This window comes from Nannobrachium achirus (genome assembly GCF_963921795.1).
Source record: "Nannobrachium achirus genome assembly, chromosome: 4".
Lineage (NCBI taxonomy): Eukaryota > Metazoa > Chordata > Actinopteri > Myctophiformes > Myctophidae > Nannobrachium > Nannobrachium achirus.
Window position 1 is genome coordinate 61,031,865 of NC_137813.1, and position 25,857 is coordinate 61,057,721.

At 40.7% G+C, this 25,857-nt stretch overlaps 2 protein-coding genes across 2 annotated transcripts in view; one reads left to right on the top strand and one right to left on the bottom strand.

Moving 5' to 3' along the window:
• The window catches only part of LOC308283964 (histone H3.2), a gene marked incomplete at its 3' end in the record, with an annotated part of 138,178 nt that overhangs the window by 19,687 nt on the left and 92,634 nt on the right, over nt 1-25,857 (bottom strand). The window lies entirely within an intron of this gene.
• LOC308283053 (uncharacterized protein) lies at nt 17,940-21,802 on the top strand (the record flags this gene model as incomplete). Its single annotated transcript, XM_080723440.1, has 4 exons — nt 17,940-18,006; nt 18,144-18,476; nt 19,743-19,900; nt 21,656-21,802. The coding sequence occupies 4 exons, from the start codon at nt 17,940-17,942 to the stop codon at nt 21,800-21,802; spliced, it is 705 nt and encodes a 234-aa protein (XP_080579566.1).

The window sequence follows — 25,857 nt, forward strand, 5'->3', positions numbered from 1 at the left end:
GCGATGACGAGAAGAACAACAAGGAGTAGAAGAGAAAAATATTCGATTTGACATCCGTGACTGCCCTGCAGCAATGCACATCGTCCAACTCACATTAAATAACACGCATTGTGTAAACAATGAGTCGCAAATAAATGGACCTGTTAGAGTAGGGTGACCAATCTGTCTATACCTATATTCAGCCGCTCAAACCGGGAAGCAAACCACTGTTCCCTAAAACTGGGTCCCTCAAAGCAATGTGCATGTTCACCGCGCACAAGTGCACCCATTCTCTAACGTTGAAAGTCTGTGGACCCCCTATAGGGGTCTGGGACCCACTGTTGAAGACCCCTGTATATGTAGAAAATGATTGTAGAGAATTTTGCTGATTTGAACAACTCCTATTTCAGTATTATTTACATTAATACTTCATCCTGTCAACCATATTAAGCTCAAGTCCAACACAACAAGTGTTGGATATGAGTAATGTAAACCTTATGTGTTTAATGGTACTATCAATGCTATTTATTATTGTGCTGACAATTAACCAGCAACCATTTTGACCATGTTTTTATTTTCTTGATGAACAGTTTGCCATATCAACATTAGGTTTAATTATGACATAGAAATGAAATATTTCCAACTGATGTTGATTGTCAATAGGCTATATATAACCTTTCATTTTCTGTGAATATTTTCTTTCACGTCAGGATGTAGTGATGATCAAAAGACTCCGATTTCCTCCCCAGTCAGAGTTAGGAGTTTAAATTAATGTAGAATTTTGTACAGGGTGTAATTTGTATATGTGTGAGGGGAGTTAATTTAACTGTGTTAGGTATTTTGTTGTGGTTTATATAATTTTTTTATCAATACTTGATGACTAACTGACCACCTCACCCCACAGCTCGTGACTGTGCCATGTCATGTACAGTACCCACAAGGCCAGGCTTCTGTCTGGTAGAAATGAAGCCTTATCTACTGCCATGGAGCCTGTACCAAAACAATGAGAATTGTTTTGGTTTATAAGGCTCAGCCTGGTGTCATGCAGACACCAGTGAAGGACATCTCTTCAGGAACCTATGAACTCTTTGCTACTGTATATGGACTCTTTGTCTTGTCATTTGTGGACAAGAAACATATCCTATGAACTCTTGAAACGTCATCCACTGACTGACCAAATGACCATACTTATACTGATGTCAAAACATCACTTGTCAGAGAGAGCTGTACTGTACCTTTACTCTCTCTTATTGATTAATTATTAATTAATTATTCTAGAAGTACAAAGAGTTTATTCATGTAATAAAACTATACAAAACAAACCCTGTCAAAATAAAACATGCAATATATTGAAAACAATAATACAGTATTTAAAAATACAAAATAATAGTTAAAATAAATCAGTGGCTGGTGGAAACCAAAAATATATATTCCAAGACCCCTAAAATCTGTTAAAAAAAAAAAAAAAAAAAAAAACTACAGTGATTTAACAAAACAAACAAACAAACAAAAAAATACATAATTTGTAGAAATTAGTAACAGCAACAACAAAAACATATTCCTAATCCTACCCCCCTGAACTTAATACATTGGCTCCTGTCTAAACCCTGCTAATTGGGGTTGAACACCGTGTCCACTCTGGAACACTGTGGGGTTCCAGAGTGACCCATACCTTACTAGGTAACACCTTCAGAGGCACTTCAAGGTCAGACGTGTGACTGAAGTGTGGAAAGAGTCTCCCGGTGAAAGTGTGTGTGGTGGTGTGTAGGTGTGTGTTGGAATCGGCATCGTAGAAGGACAGCTTTCCGCCGTTCCAGTCCAGCTGGACTCTGATCTTCCTGAGTTTCAACGAGGAATCATTTCCGACAACAACGGCCATTGAAGTTGGGGATTCTACTTGGTAGTCTCCAAGAAATGAGTATGCTAAACACCAGATACCTTTACTTTTATCTCTCTTGCTCTGGACAGACTCTTCATACACACCCACCTCCCAGGACGTGATTTCTCCGACCTCAACATCCCAGCTGTGAGTCCCTGAGTCATAGCCCTCAGAACCCATGACAAGAACCTCATCAAACCTCTCTGGGTTGTCAGGAAGATCACAACGTTCATAGCCACTTTCATAATATATCAGACTGGTCAGATCATCAGACAGCTTGAGTTCTTTATACTGGGTTTGGGGTCAAGGATCACAGGAGTGAACGAGACAATGTCCTTCATCTTGTCCCAGACTCTGAAGCCCAGGTTGCCCAGGTGTTTGGCCACGTCTACTAGTGCTCCTGAGACCAGCTGTGGATCTGGAGGTGTGCACTGGACTCTTTCCACTATGGTCTTGTAGTTCTGCAGGAAGGAGATGTTGTCTGTCTCGATATATCTGATGGCGTCGGATAGAGTCTCCATTTCTCTGTTCAGCCCTTTAATCTTCTCCGTTATCATCTCTCGCTTCTGTCTCTCGTCCTCCCTCAGCGCAGATATCCTGCTGTCCTCTTCCTGTCGTAGGAATGTGCAAAGCCTTGTGAACTCTTTCCTGATGTACAACTCTGTTTGCCAGGCCTGGGCCATAATGTGTCCTGCTGTGTGATCATAGTCTTTTTTAACTTGATTAAATCTCTTCATTTTCTCTTTTAATGGTTTCAGGAATTTCTGCATGTCCTCTTTTCGATTTTAGCAGCTTCGTCGATGGGTCTGAACTTGTGTCCGACATGTTTTTCAGAATCTCGACACACGAGACACGCCAGATCTTCGTCGTCCAGACAGAACAGCCTGAGTTTCTCCCCGTGCAGAGTGCAGACAGCCTCAGACCTCGCTGACAAAGATATGTAACTCTTCTCCTCTAAGAAGTGCTCACACATGTTTCTCAGTGCTAAGTTGATGGGAGGTTTCTCATCGGCGCAGCTGGTTTTGCAGACAGGACAGTCCTTGGTTGGTTTTCCTGTCCACCACTGCTGCAGACAGGCTTCACAGAGGCTGTGGCTGCACGGCAGGAGGACTGGGTGTTTAAAGATGTCACGGCACACGGGACAGGTGAGCTCCTCTTCCTTCCGGCTCTGAGTCATACAGGAAGCCATGTTGTCAGCAAGAGTTCTAGCAGAGGAAACAACAGTGTTAGCATTTTGAACAGTGGCATTAGTAGTTGTAGTTTCATAAACAAAACAATGTTTACGCTACGCTTGTTTGAATTTTACTTTGATACTAAGTTGCAGAGTGTATAAAGATAGTAACAACAAAGTGTACACAGTCAACAATTAGAGAGAAACCACCAAGACTGCCAGTCAAATCAACACACAATTCTTATAGGGGCGGCATAGCTCAGGGGTAGAGAAACTGGTATTAAAGCACGAAGGGTATAAATCCCGAAGGGTTCCCAGTTCGAATCCGGGCTCCCCCTGAGTTAATGTCGAAGGGTCCTTGGGCAAGACTCTGAACCCCTAATTGCCTCCGGTGAGTAGGTTGGTGCCTTGCATGGCTTCCTCCGCCACCGGTGTATGAATGTGTGTGTGAATGGGTGAATGTAATGCACAATCTATGTAAAGCGCTTTGGATTAAAAGCGCTATATAAATGCACCATTTACCATTTACCATTTATACTACAAATGACATGCCTGATTACTTCACCGAGTCCAGAAGAGAGAAGTTCAGCTCTTAACAACAACACACATTAAAGTGACACCACATAAAACAGAGCCTTGTTAAATACTCACAGATGGGGTCTGATGGTCCAATCAGAGTGGGGGGAGGGCACCATCAATAGACAGAATATCGGACAACAATTGGTTCAGCCCCCAACTACAGCCCCCATTGTTACAAGGCTTCTACCTCCCCAAAGTTAAACTCTGCTTAAATCATATCAGTTATTGTACCTAAAATAACAGATAGTTTAGCTGAAAAGTTGCACTTATTGAGGAAAACGGCACAGTTAAGAAACAAGTATCTCACTAAGAAGGATTAGAACACCACACAAACAATCTGCTGTGTTCTTTTTACAAACAACGGGCCAGGAATAATTTACGTTGTTTTAACTCTGCAAGAAGACATTCTCGTATGCCTTCTTGCAGACAACTCAATAAAGCAGAGGAGACAGTAAAACATGTAAGCATCTGCTGTTTTCACAATAGATCTGTGTTATACAAAATCTAATGCCTCAACTCTTAGTGCTCGTCAGGGTGGGGGGTCCCCAGTTCAAATATGATTATTTTGGGGGTCGTGGCCTGAAAAGGTTGAGAACCACTGAGCTAGAAAGCCAGGGATTATTGAGGGGGTAGCCTACCCACAGAAGGTCATCAGCAAGCACTCCACAGGGCGACACCATCTTGAACAGCTCCATATGAGGTGCTCCGTCTGTCTGTCTGTCTGTCTGTCTGTCTGTCTGTCTGTCTGTCTGTCTAAGTTATCTCCCCAGACGCAGAGCACACATTTTAACAAAATGTATCAATCTAACTTACTTTCAGTGGTGTGCAGTAATAGTACATTTACTTAAGTATACTGTACTTAAGTAAAAGCTTATTTGTATTTGTCTTGAGTATTTCCAATTTCCAAATATATCCAATAATCCAATGCTATTGTTTTTAAGTTAATACATTTTTTTCCCCAATGCAACTGGACCTCGAGGTATGGGATAAGACAGGTCAATATGTGGTATATGCACTGTATGCAAAGACATACCGTAGCAATGTAGCATGGAGTGGAAAGAGGATCACTTTCAACAGCTAAATAGTCTTAGCCAAACATTTTATGTCTTTGTCTCTGATCAACTTTCTTGAATTATATGCAGGTCATAACCTCAACATTCGACTAATAATGCCTGCTTTTTGTTTTAGATGCATTGTTGCTGTAATATTTTAAAATAAATTGTATGTTTTACACACGCAGAGCAGAAACAATATGTTGAAAATACTCAAAATGATCCATCTTGTGTCATTTACATCCCTGTTTTTGCTAACCTGTTTTACAGTGCAACTAACTTTATCATCAGTAGATGGTGCTCTTTTACAGGAAACATTCAACATGATTCTTTCCCTGGTCCCTAACAGTGGTTCCCATCAGGGACATGCTGGGCCCCTGATTCAGCCCGGGAAAAAGAGTTGGAGAGGCCCTCATTGCAGCGCTATAGAGAGAGATCTCTCTCTATAGCGCTGCTGCTGCTACTCAAAGATTTGCCATTTCAGATCATGACAAGTGACAAGCCAGTGGGCCAATTGCATGAGTTATATTTCGTCGTTGTCGGGTGGAAACCTTGTATGTCCAAAACCGTTTGTTTTGTATTTATCATTTTAAAAATGATTTAAACTAGTGAAAACAGCCGATCTACAAGCACACAACGCCTCGCACCGCGAGGCGTTGTGTGCTTGTATATCTGCTGTTTTTCACTACTTTTGTGCAAACAGTTTAATTTTTACTTTTGTGCAAACAGTTGAATTTTTTCCTAATGGCCGGTCTGGACCGGCCGGGAATGAACCGGCCGTTCGGGAGTTGTCCGCTTTTCCCAATGTCCCTACTACTGCTGGTTTTCTACCCAAAGACTTGCCCCAAGAGTCCTTTAGGAACCACTGCTCAACCACTGCTCAAAAGACAAGTTACAAAATGTATTAATTAAGAATGTACTTGCTATATTGTGTTCAACTCTTAAAGGGGAGAACCACCCATTTTCAATATTGAACTACTGGTATGTCATTAATATACCTTTGAGTTGTTATGTGAAAAAAATGGTTGGTTCAACAGACTCCAACTTTCGCACACGGATAGCTCAGATCTTTGCCTGCGTTCTTAGCTACTTCCCTGCCGTTACTGTACTTGCATGATGTTCAGTTGTACAAAACAGCATTTTTCAGTAGAACCGCCAATCCAACCAATATGCCCATAAAAGGGGACAAGGACTGAGAAATACAGAGATCACCATACATGGGCACACATCCGTTTTACATCACACTGAGAACGTGCATGGATTTAGTCCTGACTTATTGTTCTCCATATATGGGCATAAATGAATCAATTCACTCCACCCTATATGTATATGACCCAGCTTCCTATCCCTTGATCTTCCTATCCCATCCTAAATGTTAATGGAAATTCAGCCAGAGGCAATGTCACTCTTCAGATTCCATCTGCAACAGATGCTCCTAATTTCTGAAATCATGGCACCATTAACAATTTCCCGGCCGCTATAATGGAATCCGTAGGAGACGGGGTTGAATAAATTAGAAGGTGCGGCTTGTGATTGGCTGGAGCGCTCGGCTGTGGTCACTTGGACCGCGCGGGTGATCTATGCCTAAACCTAACCCAAACCCTAACCCTAACCTCAATAAAACTATGCCTAAACCTAACCCAAACCCTAACCCTAACCTCAGTAACCCTAGCCTCGGGAACCCAGGCAGTAACCCTGACGCTGGCGAGTAGCTATAACCTGCCAATGCTGGTGAAGGGAAAAGAAGCGCTCCTTCCCCCACCGTCTCCTACGGATTCAATAATAGCCTCACAGCACCCATACTTCCCGCGATAATGCATCTTTCTGGACAAACTTTATTGTGCCTCACTATACTCCTCCCACAGGTTTGGTGGCACGCACTTGGGCCATATGTAAAATCGACCCGCTACATCGGGACTCGTCTGCTTGCATTTTGCTTAGAGATATGTTATATTTATAATTGAATTTATTTTATTAATTAATTAATTAATTAATTCTCTAGAATGGGATAATGCTCAAATTAAACATTTCCCAAATATGGAGATGACTGACATCATAGACCACATGAGACTGACACAGTATGTTCATATATGGGCATTCCGAGATATGCTTAATATTGATGACATCAGGGATATCCATATATGGGCATAAAAGGGACAAGGACGGAATGGTTAGCACAGCTCAAATGGGGACAAGGACTGACAGATACAGATATATCCATATAAGGGCATGAACGGGACAAACGGTAAGACGGAATACATTTCCCAGTGGATTTCTTGTGACTAGCGTCAGGGCAACTGTCTTTCTAGTTTCTGCTGCTTTGCCAAACCCATTTGACATTTTATACACAAACCATTGGCATAGCAACGATTTGTGTTGTGTGTGTGATGTCAGACCAGAGTTCGGGACAGTATACCTGCCGCAGAGATTGAGAGAGGCCACACAGAATCCTCAAGACTGAGGCAAAGAACAAGACAGAGAGGCTTGAGAGTCACATCAAAACCACGTTCCCCACCTCTACCACCACCGACAAGATCACGATGGATAGACCAAATGACGGCCCGGTTAGATTTCCAATTTTAGACCACTACGAGGATATTGATCTAAAATGGATGTGGGTCGTTCTGGGGAAACTGGAGTCCGGTTCCATCCGTAGAGGACAGCAGCTCATTATGATGCCCAACTGTTACAGCCGGCATGTTGTGGAGGTGCTGAGCCTCCACCACATGCCTCAAGATGAGGAGACGGAGCACGCCACCCCAGGCGAGAACCTCAGGCTCCAGGTGGTCTTGGTCTTCCTTTTCTTTCCCCTCCTGGTGCCCATTTCCCTCTGGTGTCCACAGGGACGTGCTGGCCATTGGGAAAAGCGGGACAACTCCCGAATGGCCGGTTCATTCCCGGCCGGTCCAGGACAGCCATTAGGGAAAAAAATTAAAATAAAATGTCGGCCTTCGTTCCATTTTGTCCAACAAAGTAAATTGTCACTGTCGGGCAGAAACCTCGTATCTCCAAGTTTCAAATGTATACATTTTTTCGCAAAGCAAAGCCCTGCTTCATCATACAAGGCCGTTGCACAAAAGTAGTGAAAACAGCAGATCTACAAGCACACATTGTGTGCTTGTAGATCGGCTGTTTTCACTAGTTTAAATCATTTTTAAAATGATAAATACAAAACAAACGGTTTTGGACATACAAGGTTTCCACCCCACAACGACGAAATAAAATGCATGTAGAGTAATTGGCCCACTGGCTTGTCACTAGTTTTGATCTGAAATGGCAAATCTTTGAGTAGCAGCAGCACAATGAGGGCCTCTCCAGCTCTTTTTCCCGGGCTGAATCAGGGGCCCAGCACGTCCCTGGGTGCCCATGTCATTGCTATGTTGCAGTCGTTGTTGTGGTCCTGCCGTAGTATGTGTCCAATCATCCATCTTTGTATCTCCACTATATTTCACTCATCACGTAATCGATATGCAAGATTGCATTGACAAATTACTTGCACACAATAGGCCAAGGAAATATAAAAACAATTTATTTTTGATATACTGCTTCAACTGGTATCTTTTTCACAATACCCATTCCACATTAATGTGTTTTTGACAACTTCTCTAAAACGTGTTAGTCACTAGTGTCACCAAAATGACATGGGCACTGGAAATGTATTTGTGTATTTTCCGATATGTTATGAGCATGTGTTTTTCCAAATGTTTTTCTTTTTCATGGTATCAAATACTGATGTTCGTAAGTCAGACCTGAATACCACTGCTGTAAACCCATTGCTTTTACATATTGCCATCTGATCAGTAAGTAGCTACATTTCTGCAGAATGTTGTCTTCATTGGTGGAGGCCTGGAGAGTACTTGTAAAGTAGATGTGCAAATAAACAAAAAGCATCTAGCCCAGGGTTCCCCAATTAGTTTTCCCCAAGGGCCAAATTATGTCTAGGGTACCAAGCCGAGGGCCACAACAATGCAGGGAGCGACGGTGACGTTCCCGCTACTCAGCGACAGTTTCCGTCGTTGTCGGGTGAAAATCTTATATGTCCAAAACCGTTAGTTTTGAATTTATCATACAAGGCCGTCGCACAAAAGTAGTGAAAACAGCCGATCTACAAGCACACAACGCCTCGCACCGCCTTTGCGAAAGAACGTGCAAATTTGGAGATACGAGATTTCCCACCCGACAACGATGATACATAGTGTTGTTGCTGCTCTTATACCACCATTATCACCGGGGTTGGTGTGGGCCAGACAGTAGTAGGCCGCCTATTGGGGGACCCTGATCTAGGCTATTCCATACCTGTTATGTTCTTACTAGGCCTTCATACACCCACGGGTCATTTATACAGCATAACACTATGACACGTACACAACGACATACACATGAACTTTAAAATAAAATAATATAAAACGGACAAAGGTGTCCTCAAAACGGTATAATTAGTGTTTATATCAATTAACCCTTTAGCCTACTGGCTCTCAACATGGGGTGAAAATCCTCGCCTCCCCCACCCTCAAGATTTCAAATGTTTATAATAAGGCTGCAATTCATTGAAAAGAACAGAGAAATACAGAAAGAGAGAGACTGTGAAGTGAAGTCACGTGACATTGATGTCACGTGACTTCTAAGTTTCTATCTGTCAAAAATATACATATTTCCAATTAGCAACCGCTTGTCAACCTAGAAAGTCCTCCTATGACGGCCCTCTATGCTCTCTACATCCATTAACCCTTAAGTTCTGTTCGGGTCATTTTGACCCGTTTTACGTTTTCATTTGAAAAAAAAAGGTAGAAGTTTAAATTTTTTCCACCTGAAACTCACTGGCCTTAAAGATTCTTCTGAGATGAACGTGTAAAAAAAATATTTTTGCACTACACCCATGCTACACCCCCCTCATATTTTTTGAACCTTAAGTGCTGTTCGGGTCATTTTGACCCGGAAGCACATAATTATGCACAGAAATACACAGTATTGTGCCAAAACACAGACACACAGCCCCCCCCCTTCTAACACGCCCCTTCCGAAGCCCCCCCGTCTGATTTTCATTTTTTCCTATAAGCATGAGCAATATTACCCAGTATTAAATAAAGTTGTTTCTTTACATGAATTCCAGCTAAATCAGTAAAAACGCCTAGCTCGTTCAGTGTTTAATGTGATATAGCAAAGCAGAAATGCAAACATTTACCATATATATCATATGAATTGTTTGGTATTGAGTCAAAGTCAATGTATCATGATGATTTGTTAAGTTAAAATTTATATTAGTGTTGTTTTTTTTAAACCAAATATCCCCCGGGTCAAAATGACCCGAACAGAACGAAGGTGTAGTGAATCTGAACAGAACTTAAGGGTTAACTAGTCTATTTTGAATTACACTGTCATTTTGACACACAAGTCAGGACCTTAAAGGGATATTCCACTTTCAAAAAAACTTTTGGTCACTTTATCATCTAATCAGGCTTTTATGAACACCCTGACAGTTTTTACTTCATTCAATATTTAGATATTTGATGTAAATGTTATCTGCCCCCCAGGCTCAGGGCTTCTGCACATACACACCCATTGTAACTTCAAACTTCATTTTAACCATGATAGATTCATTAAAAACTCCCATTATTTTTTCTGGTGACTCATAATACCCCAATATGTGAGCATGCCGTGTTTTTTCAATAACCTTTTTCATTTATTTTTTAATAATTCTTTGGGAAAATGAGAAAAATTAAATACAAAACAAAATTATTAGAAATAAATGAAAGAATGTATCGAAAAAACACAGCCTGCTCACGTATTAGGAGGGTAGTATGAGTCACCAGAAAAAATAATGGGTGTTTTTAATGAATCTATCATGGTTAAAATGGAGTTTGAAGTTACAATGGGTGTGTATGTGGAGCGGCCCTGAGCCTGGGGAGGCAGACCCATGCAAGGCAGAGTTTTTTTGAAAGTGGAATATCCCTTTAATTGTTTACTTTAGAACATATTCCTGTTCTACAGTGCTTCTTTGTTATAAAAATTATATATGTTATTCCGAAAGAAAGGTGTAGGCTACCATATTACAAGTCAACCCTATGAACACTGTCTATATCTGAAAACAAACTAACTAAGTTTTAGCCACAAGAGGGCAGAAGGACAGTATGTTTTGATTGTGCACAGTGTGTATGCAATCAAATGCACTATATGCAATCAAATGCAATATAAATGTGTTTTATCTAGTGTCTTTAAAGCCCCTTTTCGACTGCAGCTTTAGCACCACACTACACAACACCACACCGCACCACATAAAAATATCTACAATTTCCATTACACAAAAGTTTCTTACTTAAGTATCAGTAGGCCTAAGAAACAAGTAACCCTTTTAACTGTGATTATAATACAATATACATTTGCATTACAACTATAAACTATAAATTATAATACACAATTTATTATATTATAACTGTATAATACACTATAAAGTATTAATGCATTACTATGATAACTATAATACAATATAATAGATTATAATAATGGTTTTAACACTAGAGAATCTATTATCATGTATTACAACTATCCTGGTGGTCTAAATGAAAATTCAGTGAGTGATCAGTCATTATGAAGTGTTTGGCCCTGTTTGGCCTAGCTCAGACCTACTCTAGATTGGATAAGTTTTAGTACCAGGTTTAGTACCGCTTTCACACCACTCTACCCAGGTCCTTGTAGTGGAAAACCTGGCACAAGTGGGCGGTGTGGAGGAGTGGTGTGATGTTGGGCCATGTCAGTGGAAAAGGGGCTTTAGATACCGTGATATGACCCAAATGGATCATACCACGTCATCATCATTACATCACTGGTAGATCATGATAAGCCACATCTTCATTGTCTCTATAATTTCCTTGCCGATTGTTGCTACAGATGACATAGTCACATAATCACCATTCAATTAAATGCTGTTTTGAGTTTGAAGCTTGATTGATAGCCTTGCTATCAATCCCCAGACAGGCAGGATTACTGGACGTAGAAGCTGCAGGTTATCTAAGATATTTATTCGGACATGAAGAACGCATTTGTTACTGTTGGGACGACATGTTTGATGAACTCATTCGCTGCCATCGCGTCTTGTGAAGCGGTTCAAGCCTTGAAGGCTCGCGGTTATGAACGTTTGGTTCTTCAAGTTGGACGAGGCTCATTTCTCCTGACCCCAGAGACTTGTCCCCAGGGACGTGCTGGCCATTGGGAAAAGCGGGACAACTCCCGAATGGCCGGTTCATTCCCGGCCGATCCAGGCTGGCCATTAGGAAAAAAAATAAAATTAAATTTCGGCTTTCGTTCCATTTTGGGGGCTGGGCGGCCAACAAAGTAAATCATCACTGTCGGGCAGAAACCTCGTATCTCCAAGTTTCAAATTTGTAATTTTTTTTCGCAATGCCCTGCTTCATCATTCAAGGCTGTCGCACAAAAGTAGTGAAAACAGCAGATCTACAAGCACACAACTTGTGCTTGTAGATCGGCTGTTTTCACTAGTTTAAATCATTTTTAAAATGATAAATGCAAAACAAACGGTTTTGGACATACAAGGTTTCCACCCGACAACGACGAAATATAACTCATGGCCCACTCACTGGCTTGTCAAATCTTTGAGTAGCAGCGGCGCTATAGAGAGAGATCTCTCTCTATAGCGCGCAATGAGGGCCTCTCCAACTCTTTTTCCCGGGCTGAATCAGGGGCCCAGCATGTCCCTGCTTGTCCCGGTGTCAAACTCGAGGCATTCCGATACAAAGACTCCATAGCTGACGACATGACATGAAGCGTGCTGATCTGGTCATTAGCCATGCTGGGGCTGGTTAGCTGCATTGAGGCCCTCGGTGCAGGGAAGACCCTGCTAGTGGTTGTGAATGATGGATTGATGGACAACCACCACATATTGTGACCAGTCTGACCACCTGCTTGTTATTGAGACAACATCCCATGATCACGCACACGTGCTGATGTAGATGTACGTGAATAAAAAACGGAAAATAAAAGCAATGCAGCTTTAGTCCATGCATGAGGTCAAATTTGAAAATGTGTTTATTTTGTAATTTGCCATTAAAGGAGTAGTTCACCCCCAAAATGACTTTTTTTTCTATCGATTACTCATGCCATGGAGACTAGAGTTCAATAATATTTTTAGTTTTTGTTCGCATTCCTAAGACAAAAATGTGATAACAATAAATTTACCCCCATTCGTTTCGGATGCGAAACGGGTCCCCATCCGGAATCAATGGGGGTAAATTTACTCGAATCAAATTTTTGTCTTAGGAATGTGACAAAAAACTAAAAATATTATTGAACTCTACTCTCCATGGCATGAGTAATCAATAGAGAAAAAGTCATTTTGGGGGTGAACTACTCCTTTAACCCCACACGGGCCGGTCAGAGTGAACCATGTACAATGCCCAGGTCTGATCTAGAAAATAAAAACATGCCACTTCATTTCAGAAAAGGTTGATGAGATGATTCGCCTGTCTTGTGGAGTAAGACTGAAGATTGTTTTTAGGATGTTTATATCAAATTAGTTAGTAGTATTTTATAGACCTGTGTGAGTGTTTCACCAAGTGATCGCCAATGTTTACAGAATGCTTTCCTGACCAGTATATGTGTCATTGTGTACTATGTTAAAAACATTAATCCTAGCATTGTGGCCCAAATCATGTCAGCAGGTTTAACATCAGTTAGAACGTTTAGATGTCTGCTGTAGATACGATGCATAGAGAGATGGGTGCAGGAAGAGGTTTTTTAACACCTGGATGATATTAAAGCAAAATGAACTACATGTGACCCTATGTGTCTGTATGTGTGGTGTCATGATTAGATTTCACATTTCAGAAGCTGCGTTTCACACTTCAGAAAAAAGAAAAAAATATACACTTTCTTATCTCCCATCTCGATGACAAAATGGGTACACATTTTGTGGCTGTCATCGTTAAAGCGGAAACACTTAGAATAGGACTGCCGGGTTTGCAACTTGTGAGTCACTGCAACTGATTGCATCATGATAAGAGTCCTGCATCATCAGCACAGCAGAATGATATAAGAGAAAACAACAACAACACTCCAGATCATGCCAACACACCTGCTCCAGAATGTCAAAGAGACACAAGTCAACACGCCTTCATGATAACATATTATACTAGTAAGACGCCTCAGGGGGGCGACATGCGACCTCGCCCCTCATCTGGCCAGTGATGTATATCGGACCAGTTACCCATATTACCTAAGCAGATTAATGGGTAATGTCATAGGAATCGTTCACTTTGTGATACAAGCATGAAATTTGGTACATATACTCTTCAAATCCCACTCTTTTCAGAAATAGCGCTGGCCACGCAAAATTCCAAGATGGCGGCCACCCGAAATCCAAGATGTCTGTCCAAAAATGTTGTTTTTCCTTTTTAACTCGAGTTGCATTAATTTTAAGACCCATAAATGTATTGGTGTTGAATATAAAGATGGATATTGTGGATGTTTTGGTACCAAGTACATGTCTGTATCTATTATGGTTCTTGAGATACAGCATAGTCGGAGCAGATTAATGGCTAATTTCATAGGAATCGTTCACCTTGTGATGCAAGCATTACATTTGGCACACATACTCTCTAAGGGCCACTCTTATGGAAAATTATGCCGGCCACTCAAAATTCCAAGATGGCAACCATTTTGTTCAAGATGGCCACCACCTTAGTGGAAGAGAAAGTGATATAATCCATCAGGACATCATACAAACATGAGAAGTGTCATAAACTATCAGGACGTCAGACAAACATAAAAAGTGCCATGAGCAGTCTCCATACCTCACTTTATAATACCAGAAAGGGCTAAAAGCAACCTCTCTCTAAAGGGCGAGGATGGAATTTGCACAGGACAGAATTCATTTGCAGTGTGATTCCCAGACATGCGGGCTTAATATTGATGGGCATAACATGGATTATGTTAGGGTGGTTGCCCACCATCTGAGAATCAGATGTAGAGGTATTAACTCTATATAGCTCTATATATGGCGATCTAGGTGATGATCACATCGTCTCCATGTATGGATATCCAGGGTTTGATCTTTGATGAGGTGATGGTAAATGGTAAATGGTGCATTTATATAGCGCTTTTAATCCAAAGCGCTTTACATAGATTGTGCATTACATTCACCCATTCACACACACATTCATACACCGGTGGCGGAGGAAACCATGCAAGGCACCAACCTACTCACCGGAGGCAATTAGGGGTTCAGAGTCTTGCCCAAGGACCCTTCGACATTAACTCAGGGGGAGCCCGGATTCGAACTGGGAACCCTACGGGATTTATACCCTTCGTGCTCTAATACCAGTTTCTCTACCCCTGAGCTATGCCGCCCCATATCACAACAATGTGATGTCACAATGTCAACAAACAGGTCAGCACAGCAGCTATTGCATGGGCATTCCCAGATATGGGCTTAGTGGGTTTGGAGATCTAGGTGATGATCCAGTCGTCTCCATGTATGGATTAATGGATATCCAGGGTTTGATTGTTGATGACATCACAACAATGTCAAGTCACAATGTCAACAAACAGGTCAGCAGCTATAGACATTGAGGCGCTATGGACAAGATACGTCAGGACAAGATGCGCCCGTTTTCAAAGTTAATTGCGATCTACGGTCGCAATCACTGACTGCTCCGCTAAGGTGGCTGCCATTTTGAAAAAAGGAACAAATTATTCAGTGGCCAGTGCCTTTTTCCATAAGAATGGCACTTACAGAGTAAATGTGCCAAATGTCATCCTTGTACCAAAAAGTGAACGATTCTTATTCTTATTATATCAAGATCTCCTGTGAAAAGGTGGCTCCCATTTTGAAAAAAAAGGTCACCATCTTGGAATTTTGAGTGGCCAGTGCCTTTTTCTATAAGAGTGGCCCTTAGAGAGTATTTGTGCCAAATTTCATGCTTGCATCAAAGTGAATGATTCTTATGAAATTAGCCATTAATCCGCTCCGACTATATGCTGTATCTCAAGAACCATAATAGATACAGACATGTACTTGGTACCAAAACATCCGCAATGCCCATCTTTATATTAAACTTTAATACATTTATGGGTCTTAAAAGCAATGCAATTTGAGTTATAAAGGAAAAACAACATTTTTGGACGGACATCTTGGATTTTGGGGGCCGCCATTTTGGAATTTTGTGTGGCCAGCGCTATTTTTGAAAAGAGTGGGATTTGAAGAGTATATGTGCCATGTTTCATGCTTGTATCACAAAGTGAACGATTCCCTCATTAATCTGTTTAGCTATATCTGTCGCTGCAACTGTGCACACATAACCTCTGCCCCAAATCTCTCACATGGGCCTGTTCTAGTGCCACCAGGAGGCCCATTTTTGCAAAACTAACTTTTGCCAGTACTCTTACAGATTATGTCAGAAAATCACGCAAATCAGACAGTATCTCTACAGTCATGTGATCTACATGGATCTGTCCAATTTTCCATATTCCATCCTGATTGGCTAAAACTAGCTGGCTTTTGCAGAATTGGTCCGTTTTGAATAAAATGCCTCAAATCATGAACGCAGTGTGCATGCACATTCCCAAAAGGCAGAGGAATAAATGGCTCTTTAAACATTCAAATCAGCCTCATGGTGGCGCTATAACAGGCCGATTTGTGTTTTTACCTATAACTCCACTGTGCAGTGTACAACTTTGTATGTGCACTCCTTAGAGGCCAAGGAAAACCCTTTGCCCTGCATTTTCATGTCTGCCTTTTATAGCGCCACCAGGAGGCCGACTTATGTAAAACATTTTTTTCCCATTATTCCTTGAGATTTTATCCAAAAATCATGCAAATCAGTACACAGCATGCCTATAGTCATGTGATCAAGACGGATCTGTCCAATGTTTCATATTCCATCCTAATTGGCTAACGTTGGCTTCCAAAGTTTGCAGGATTGGTCCATTTGAACAAAATGACTTAAATCATGAACGCAGCTTGTGATTACAGAGGAATTCTGCTCGCACGTTCCCACTAGGTCAAGGAATAAATGCCACCATTTTCACATTGGCCTGTTATAGCGCCACCAGCAGGTTGACTTTTGCCAAACAAATCTTTGGGACAAAATGCCTCAAATCATGCATGCAGGCGATGCAGCATCACATTGCCGTTAAAGTCCAAAGAAGACACCCTTTTCACATTTAGCGCCACCAGGACCTACCTGACCTGGTGGAGACCTGTGCTCGGAAGAGCACTGCTTCTAGTTTGTTTTTGTTTGCTGCATCTTTTTGAAACAGGAGGTGCATGCCTTTTGCAATGTTATTACGCATAGCAATGAGTTAGAACTCTTTCCTTGGTCCATATATGGTTCTGTGTCTGCCCTGCATGACCACGTGTGGCCGATGTGTTTTTGTTTGTCTTTTAGATTATCGATTATTGTCCTGTAATGCCTCAATTTCCCTTCTGGGAATAATAAAGTATATCTCATGATGAGATTTTTTCTCCTGATGAGATGAGATTCTCATCTCATCAGGAGAAAAAATGTAATACAAATTTTAATCTCGGTCAAATGTAACAGTAACTCCCAGGTTCTGCAATAGAAAGTGCCTTTATAAACCCCTTTTCCCACTAATCTAATGTGATTGCAGTGTTGATTTTTACAGCAAATTTTGATTTAGTTTTAGTCTTTTTAATAACATTCCATTTAGTTTTACCTTTAGTAAAGTTTTAGCAAACTAAATACCATGAGATTTTAGTCTGCTAAAATGTATTTGAGCCGGCCTTAATGGCGTCGTAATGCCTGATTTTGCATTGGTTGCGTGCTGAAAATAGCCGATCTAGAGCTTACAATGCGTGGTGCCACGTTGTGAGCGAGCTTGTAGATCTGCTGTTTTCAGAGCGTAACACCCAAGTGCAACCACACGTAAAATTAATTGTATTTTAGTTCTACTGGATCTCTTCTCCACTAGTCCCTCCCTAATATTTTAGTCTAGTTTAATTAAAGATGAAATTGGCAATATATTTAGTCTAGTTTTAGTCATCATAGCTTTGTTTGTATTTCGTTTTCATCAGTGAAAAAAGGTAATCGACAAAAGCTTTTCATCATAGTTTTAGTCGATGAAATCAACACTATATGACACTAATGAGCCATGTTACACATATGCTGAGTGTCAAGCAGGCAGTTTTACCCAAAATGTGGTCTGCCCTGAAAGCGCTCATTGGCTGAACCAGATGTTAGGCTTCCTGTGTGGCGTCTATCTCGGTAGAGAAGAGAGAAGTCGGTTGTTGCTTACGATCATTGTCAACATGTCTGCTGTCTGGTTCACACTCATCACCATCTCCATTCTCTCCCGCACAGCCCTGAGTGAACAAGGTAAGAGGTATCCCATGCAAAATCCCTGAGTGTTATCTTGACGTTGAAAGTGTAAGAATGTAATATTGAATTATTGAATATTGATTCATATCTGTGTGTTTGTATTTGTGCTTCCATCATTTTCTTTGCAACTGCAGACAGCGGTGGGGTGACATGGAAAACGATCGGAACATCCATCACCATCACCTGTAGTCCCTCCATGGAAGGCCCTGTGTCTCTAAGTCTGAAGAAAGGTCTGCACGAAGAGGTAGAGATTATCAATGTGTACATCAAGACAGTCAAGGTTACAATTAAACAGGAACTGAAGACCAGAGTGACGACCAACAACCAGATGAACAAGTTTGAGGTGACCATCGGCAACCTGACCAAAGCAGACACAGGACTGTACCGGTGTTTTTACACCACACTGGATGAAAACCTAACTCCCAAACAGACAGAAGGCACCGGCTCTGTCCTCCTGGTGGTAGAAGGTGAGTTTTACTGCTGATTTATTTTATATGTACTTTTAGCATATTGTACTTGTCTTTTATATTGTTGGGATACCTGTTTCACAAAATGTGCAAAAAGGTGCTATATTCAATAACGTTTCATCTATAGACATTAATTATGTCATTAAGAGAAACATTTTTTTAATGCAAATGCAAATACAAAAATATATGTATGTAAATCAGGTTTTTATTTTCATCTTTCCATAGTTTGTCAATAAATATCTGTAGCCTACAGTTCTTAAATGCACATGATCTGTAGTGTTTTTGGTTTAGCTTAGTTTTTTTTTTCTCTCCAAAATGTTATAGTAGCCAAATATTTGTACACCCAATTTAGTAATTATTAGCTTGTAGATTGACTATTTCCACTATCAATGTTATTTTTTAAGTGTTAAGTTGTCAAATATGTCTACAAGCCAAAGAGAAAAGCAATTCTTAACAAATACACAATTAAATTGTTAATTGCAATTATTTGAGTGACAATTAATCGTCAAAATCGTGACAGCCCTACTGAGGAGTACCTCCGTCCTCCTCTCGTTCAAATAGTCAAATCAACAGGAAGTTTAAAAAAAAACAGCTGCTGAGTCAAGGTTTTGTAATATTATGATGATTTTGTAATCACATGCTAAAGATAAGTGACCTGTTTCACCGAAGCAGTGTAAGTCAACGAGGAGACAATTTTCCAACACCGTCTCTGTCGGGTGGAAACCTCATGAGCTACATTTTCGTCCATGCCTTCCCTAAACCTCTTAGCCTTTTATACTATTTTGAAAAACATTTAAAATACTTAGCCCGTTGTGAGCTTGTAGATCAGTTATTTGAAATATTTAAAAATGTTTTTCAAAATAGTAAAAAAAGAAAAGAAATGTCAAAAGACTTTAGGGATAAGGGGTAAGGCATGGACTTTCTGAATCTGTAACTTTTCAGCCAGGATTCAAATTCACAAGTACATTCAAATAAATTCAAGTAAATTAAAAAACTAGCAGATCCTCAAGCTCACAACGTGTCCCCTTGAGCCTGTGGATCTGCTACTTGTGATGCTTTTGTATGACTCTGACGCTGTAGAATGATCAGGTAGGGCATTCATTTACGAAAGAAAGGTTAAAATATGAGGTTTCTGCCCAACAGCAATGATATACAATTCAAATGTACAGAGCTACTACCAAATAGGCCTATATATCACCAGTATTTGGAATGACATCATAGCAGAGTATAGTGAAATAATAAAAAGTGCCTTTCACCCTGTCCTAGATATCAGAGACATTCCATGTGAGAAGATTCCTAGCCCGACCCCAATCGTGAACCCAGAGCTGCCAACGTCCACTGTCCTGCTGGTGGTGTGTGCTCTGACCGGTGGCTCCGTTCTCCTCATCAGTGTCGTTGTCTTGTCCATATGGGGCATTCCTAAGGTAAACAATACTTGTATTTTATTCTATTTAACGTGTATTTAACCAGGTAAAGCAATATTAAGAACACAATCTTATGTATCACTGTGGCATGGCAAAAGACAAGGGATCTCTTGCGGGAGAGAGGAAAAGCAAACTGAAAGGAATATACAATCAGGTTAAAACAATAAAAACACAAAGAAATAATTCACACAAAGACAGCTAAAACGCTCAAAATACTATAGCGATTCCCAATCTTTTGAATTTCAAGGATCCCCAGTTTCTTTTAAATCTCTGGGACCCCAATCTCCTCAAGTGTTCATTTAATCCTGAGAGTAAATGCCACCAAATGGACCCTTAAGGGCCCATTGGTTCTATATGTCTCAGAGAGTTACAGACCCATAAAGGGTCTATTTGGTGGTCCCCACCCGGACCCCTCATTGAGAGAACCACTAGTGTGGTCAGGAAACTCAAAGTATGTATTTACTAAACAGGCAGGTAAACACAGGTATAGGAACAGCCATACCTACAGTACGTGGCAGGTGTTGTTTACAAGTGTGCATTTGTGTGTGTAGGCGTATAATCCCACAGTGGTTATGATGAGTCATCCAGTCTTCAGGAACTGTTCTGTTATCACTTGATTGCAGTGAAATCACTCTGCAAACACTTTTGAGTGGTAATTTAAATGCGAGACCTGCAGTGTTCCCCCTTCGATTTCCGTCTCAGAAAAGAACACGTCAGTTTCCATTGCTTTTCAATCGCAGCAACAAGTGAGTAAATACAGTCTAGTGGGCCTATTGTGCAAGTCTATCAAAGATGTGTTGACTTATGTGTCACAGTTGAACTGTGATAACAAGTTGCATAATGCTGCATTCACACTGAGAGAAGCCAAGCTAATGGTTGGCTTGGTAATTCAATGTATTCTCTATGCAAAACAGCTTTAAAATTTTCCAAGCTTTTTTTCCAGCTTGGAAATTTTAAAAGCTGGTTTCCATAGAGAATACAGAATTACCAATAAAACCATTAGCTTGGCTTTTCTGTTTGTGAATGAGGCATTATTCTCTAAATGATGACAAGATTCCATAGCGATTCAGCCAGTCGTTTTCGAGATGTCAGACGGAATGACAGACCCGACCGGGTGACTGACTGACATTGCCGTCATTCGAGCTTTTTAGGGCATCTAAAGACCAAAAAGTTCACTATCCATGTGCTGTACAAGTTGTAACAACTACCCATAAGACTATGAGCTCAGAACATGCATTCAGTGTCATGACCTCCTTCACGTGTCTATCATAAACCACTAACATACAAAACCTAAGATGAAGATGATGATAATTATGATTGACATAATAAAGGAGATTGATTGATTGATTGAAGACTTTATTAGAAGTTTGCATAGAAAAAAGTACAGTTTCATGACGGTACAGTTCACTGGTACAAGGTCAACTAAAAGGAGATCCTAGAAAAGACTAAGCTTATTTCCATTGAAGTATCTCATATAACATTGAATGACAGACGGATAGAACACAGTACTATGCAGTAGATATAGTAAAAAACAAAAGTAAATAAAAATAAAATAAACAGTGCAAAAAATATATACAGTAGGTAAATACAGGGTCAGGGGAGGCTGGGCTAGGTTTGTTATTGCCAGTTGCGTATGGCAGCCCCCTGTAAGTGTTTTTCATGGCGATTTTAAAGGATTCTAGGGAACCACACTCCTTTAAGGCCTTCGGTTGATGCTTCGAGATGACGCTGATAAAACTGTGTTTTTGTTGACAGATAAAGAGCTATTGCAGCAGCTTCGCGCCGGCCCCCGTCCACGACAACGGCGGCGGCGGCGTCTACGAGGACATGCGGTCCACCCTGAGACGCAGGGACGACAGACCCATCCGCGGGCAGCAGCCGCTGGCACAACACCCCTGCTAAGTGAGAATGAGTGTGTGAGTGTACTTGTTAAGCCGTGGTTCTCAACCCTTTCAGGCCGGGACCCCCAAAATAATCATATTTTAACTGGGGACCCCCCATGACGAGCACTAAGAGTTACATTTTGTATAACACAGTTCTATTGTGAAAATAGCAGATCTACTGCTCACAACGCCTCGTGTTGCGAGGTGTTGTGAGCATGTAGATCTGCTATTTTCACAATTTCTGCCTCTGATATTTGACAATTTGGCCAATGTTTAATTTGTCATTTTAGCGGTATTAAAAAGTCCTAAAATTGTCACTTTAGAAATGTGCAGATGCCCTCTATAGAGTACACTTCAACTTTATGTTGGTTTGTTTACTGTTGAGTGAGAAAACCATGGTGCACATTAAGTTAATCATCTGGGGGCCCGACCCACAGGGTGAGGACCACTGTTGTAAAGGACAAAGGAAGAGAAAGGAGAAAGCCGTTACTGTCAGGCAGAAACCTCTCATCTCCATATTTTAATGCCCTGCTTGATCGTACTACAGTACAGCACAGTCACACAAAAGTAAAAAAGATAGATCGAAACCTTTCGAGCTTGTACATCTGCTACTTTTGCTGTTTTATTTTATTTTATTTGAATCCTGAAAAGTAGGCTATGACAGTTTTGGACATATGATAGCTAGTTCATGCAGATAACTCAGGGCAGCGTGCCACCCCTGACCAGCTCTCTTGGCCTGACCAGGGCGGGTATTTAATTTAAACCTCTCTGTCTACCTCTTCATTCTACCTCTTCGTTCTGCTGTGCTGCTGTCTGCTGCTGCTGATGTTTTGCAATCCCACCACCTCCCCGGCATCCAACCGGACTCTCTGTGGACACTCTCTGTAGTAGTGTACAGCTACAATTACACAGTTTGAACTGAGGTCCAAATTGCTCAGACTGGTGCAGGGAAGATCATAGAACTTCCCCCCTGCAGTCTATTTTTGAGCAGGCTACACACAAGATAGGCTAGAAATATTAGTCAGTGATGTTACCCATGTTTTACATGGAGAGTTTGTACTTCTGCCATCTGGCAGAAGGTACAGCGAACTTAAGTGGAATTATATCACGTTTAAAAAAATCGTTTTGTACCGTCAGCAACTAAAATGCTCTGAAACAGCATTGACTGTGAATGATTAGATTAACCACTATTTGTGCACTTGTGTCTTGTGTCCCCTCTTTGTATGTATTTCTATTATGTCTTTTGTCACTGATGTTTTGTGTGGCTGCAGCAGGGGTGAAAGCCCAAGCTATCCTTGTGGACAATTAAGTTTACATTGGCCTTGCTCTGTTTCTATATCCCCTTTGGTGGTCTTTCATTCCGTGTAATTCTATTTGGTATAAATGTTAATGCTTACAGGGAATGGATAGAGACAGAGCCCTGACGCCAAACTGTGCTTCATATCTAGGCTATCTATGCATGCACAGTTATGCTCAATAAATATATATTCTAAATTCAATCCAAAAGTTGTTGTATTTGTTGCATTCCTTAGACAAATTCTTGATTATAGTAAATGTACCGCCATTGATTCCGGTTGGGGACCCAAATACATTCGGGTCCCCATCCGGAATCAATGGGGGTAAATGCATTGTAATCAAATGTTTGTCTTAGGAATGTGACAAAAAACCAAAAGATATTATTGTACTCAAGTCTCTATGGCGTGAGTAATCAATAGAACTACTGGGGCGAACTACTCCTTTAAGGTTTGGTGTGTCTGCCTGCTCTTGGACCAACCAGGATTATAATGTAAATATATGTATAGATAATGTATATAAGAGTATATATAGCGTGTATTGCAAGAGGACAGTTCAAACCAAAAAATGTCTTCGAACGCAGCATCAGCTTTGTTATTCGATCTTGATCCTTTTACTGTAAATGTGTATCGTGCTTCTACCATGGGGGGTGTGGGTGGGGGATTGTTTGTTCATTTGACAACCAAAGAAGAACATCGTCACTGTCGGGCAGAAACCTCGTATCTCCCAAGTTTCAAATGTGTACGTTCTTTCCCAAAGTAAAGCCCTGCTTCATCATACAAGGCTGTCGCACAAAAGTAGTGAAAACAGCAGATCTACAAGCACACAACGCCTCACGGTGCGAGGCGTTGTGTGCTTGTAGATCGGCTGTTTTCACTCGTTTAAATCATTTTTAAAATGATCATGCAAAACGAACAGTTTTGGACATACAAGGTGTCCACGCGACAACGACAATATGCTAATTGAGAGGTACCTAACTGTAGGTAAAGATTTGATTGAAGAAATGTAAAATTACTTTGCTTTTGAGATGATTACAGTCGGGAAACCGTGGGCCTGTATAACCTTTGATCTGTTACTGTCATAGTGCGAGTCATTTCCTCTCTGTGCTTTGGTTGATGTGGCAAAATGTAGAGGTGGGCATGCAGATTTGAGCAGATGTGGGTGACATGCGTGTCAAAGCCTACACAATATTCTGATGAATCAACTTTGTTGTTGCCTGGTAGTGGGTAAAGAACATCCTGTTTTGGGTAAAAGTGTAAAAAGAAAATACATACAATTACAGCTATGACTGATCTGTTGTTGTACCATTTTGCTTTCAGTATTACATCCATCAATCTCAAATTCACATTGCCACTGACATACTTTTAACTGACTTAAGTATGTGTGCAGAGTTTCCCCATAGGTTTTAACAGACATTATTTGAGTTTGAGTTGACAAGTTTGAATTGCACTCGGGCCTGGAATTTCATCATTTTAGGGGCAAGGCCACTGTGCCTTTGGGCTTGTCCATTTTATAAGGGCAAAAAGGTCAAATGCTAGGGCAGGAAGGCCATCAAATAAAACAAGATTTTAGTCCATTGAAAAAATGAATTGAAATAACTTTTAGGGTTACATTTAATATCTGCTGTGAAATAAATACATTGGTATTTACACTCTGATGCTCAGCCCTGCACATTATCAAATATACTGGATTGGTTTAAAATGGGGACTCAACAAGACACAGAGGAGAAATAAATCAGCTGGGCAGGGGCATTAAGGCCACTGTGGCCTCAATACATGACATTTTTGGAGGGGCACAAGGCCAAACTGAGGGGCATGACGGCCATGGCCTTCATGGCCTCCATGAAATTCCTGCCTTGATTGCACTGTATTCGTTTTATATTTGTTTATTTGTTTGTTATTGATATGTTTCAATGGTTCATGCACACCTGTGCTCAATTAGGCCTGTCCTGATTACCTGAAAACTAACCATACCTGTGGGTTTTGGGTAAAGTTGGGAAATTGGGGCCTCTAATAGGATATGAGCTATTATTTCAGATATGTGATGAATTTAAGATGTGATGAGTATTTAAATGTGTATTGTCTTTGGACATGGAATGATACTGGTTCATAGGTAAATTGTGGAATCAATTGGTACGGTCCGGGGGAGGGGCCTGCCGCCTGTGCTTAGTCATTGTGGGGCTGTGGAGCTAAACTGACCAAGTGCCAATCTGGCCAGTCTTTTTGTAAATAGTATTTGAGTTGTGCTGTAATTTGAACGCCATTTCCTTGGAATATTGAGATGAATAAATCACTTGGTTATGTTCTACAAAGGACTCTGTCTTACTATTTTTTGGATATTTAGCCATCTTGCTATATTTGGGTATCAAATCAAGTGCCTTTCGGCAAACTACCCTCACTCAAAGCCAGAGTGTGACACATGGATATGTTTATACAGTTTTGTATGTGTAAATAAATACATTTTTTTTTTAAATAATGTATCGTTGTGTTCATATTACCTTAAGAATTATGGGTTAGGTGTCATCACAATGCTGGCTTGTGGTGGACATTTTTGTCAAAATTAAAAATTCTCCACATACATACAAAATGGAAAATAATATTAACAGAAACACATAAAGAGCTAACTCTGAATGACCATATTTTAGAACCACAAGTACTAGACAGACTCCTTATATGCCAGTGTTGTACTAAGTGTCATACATATTCTCAAGAACACCTAGAGACTGACATACTGACATTCAGTAATTGAGTCTTATGACAAAAATAGTAATTAAAATGAAAA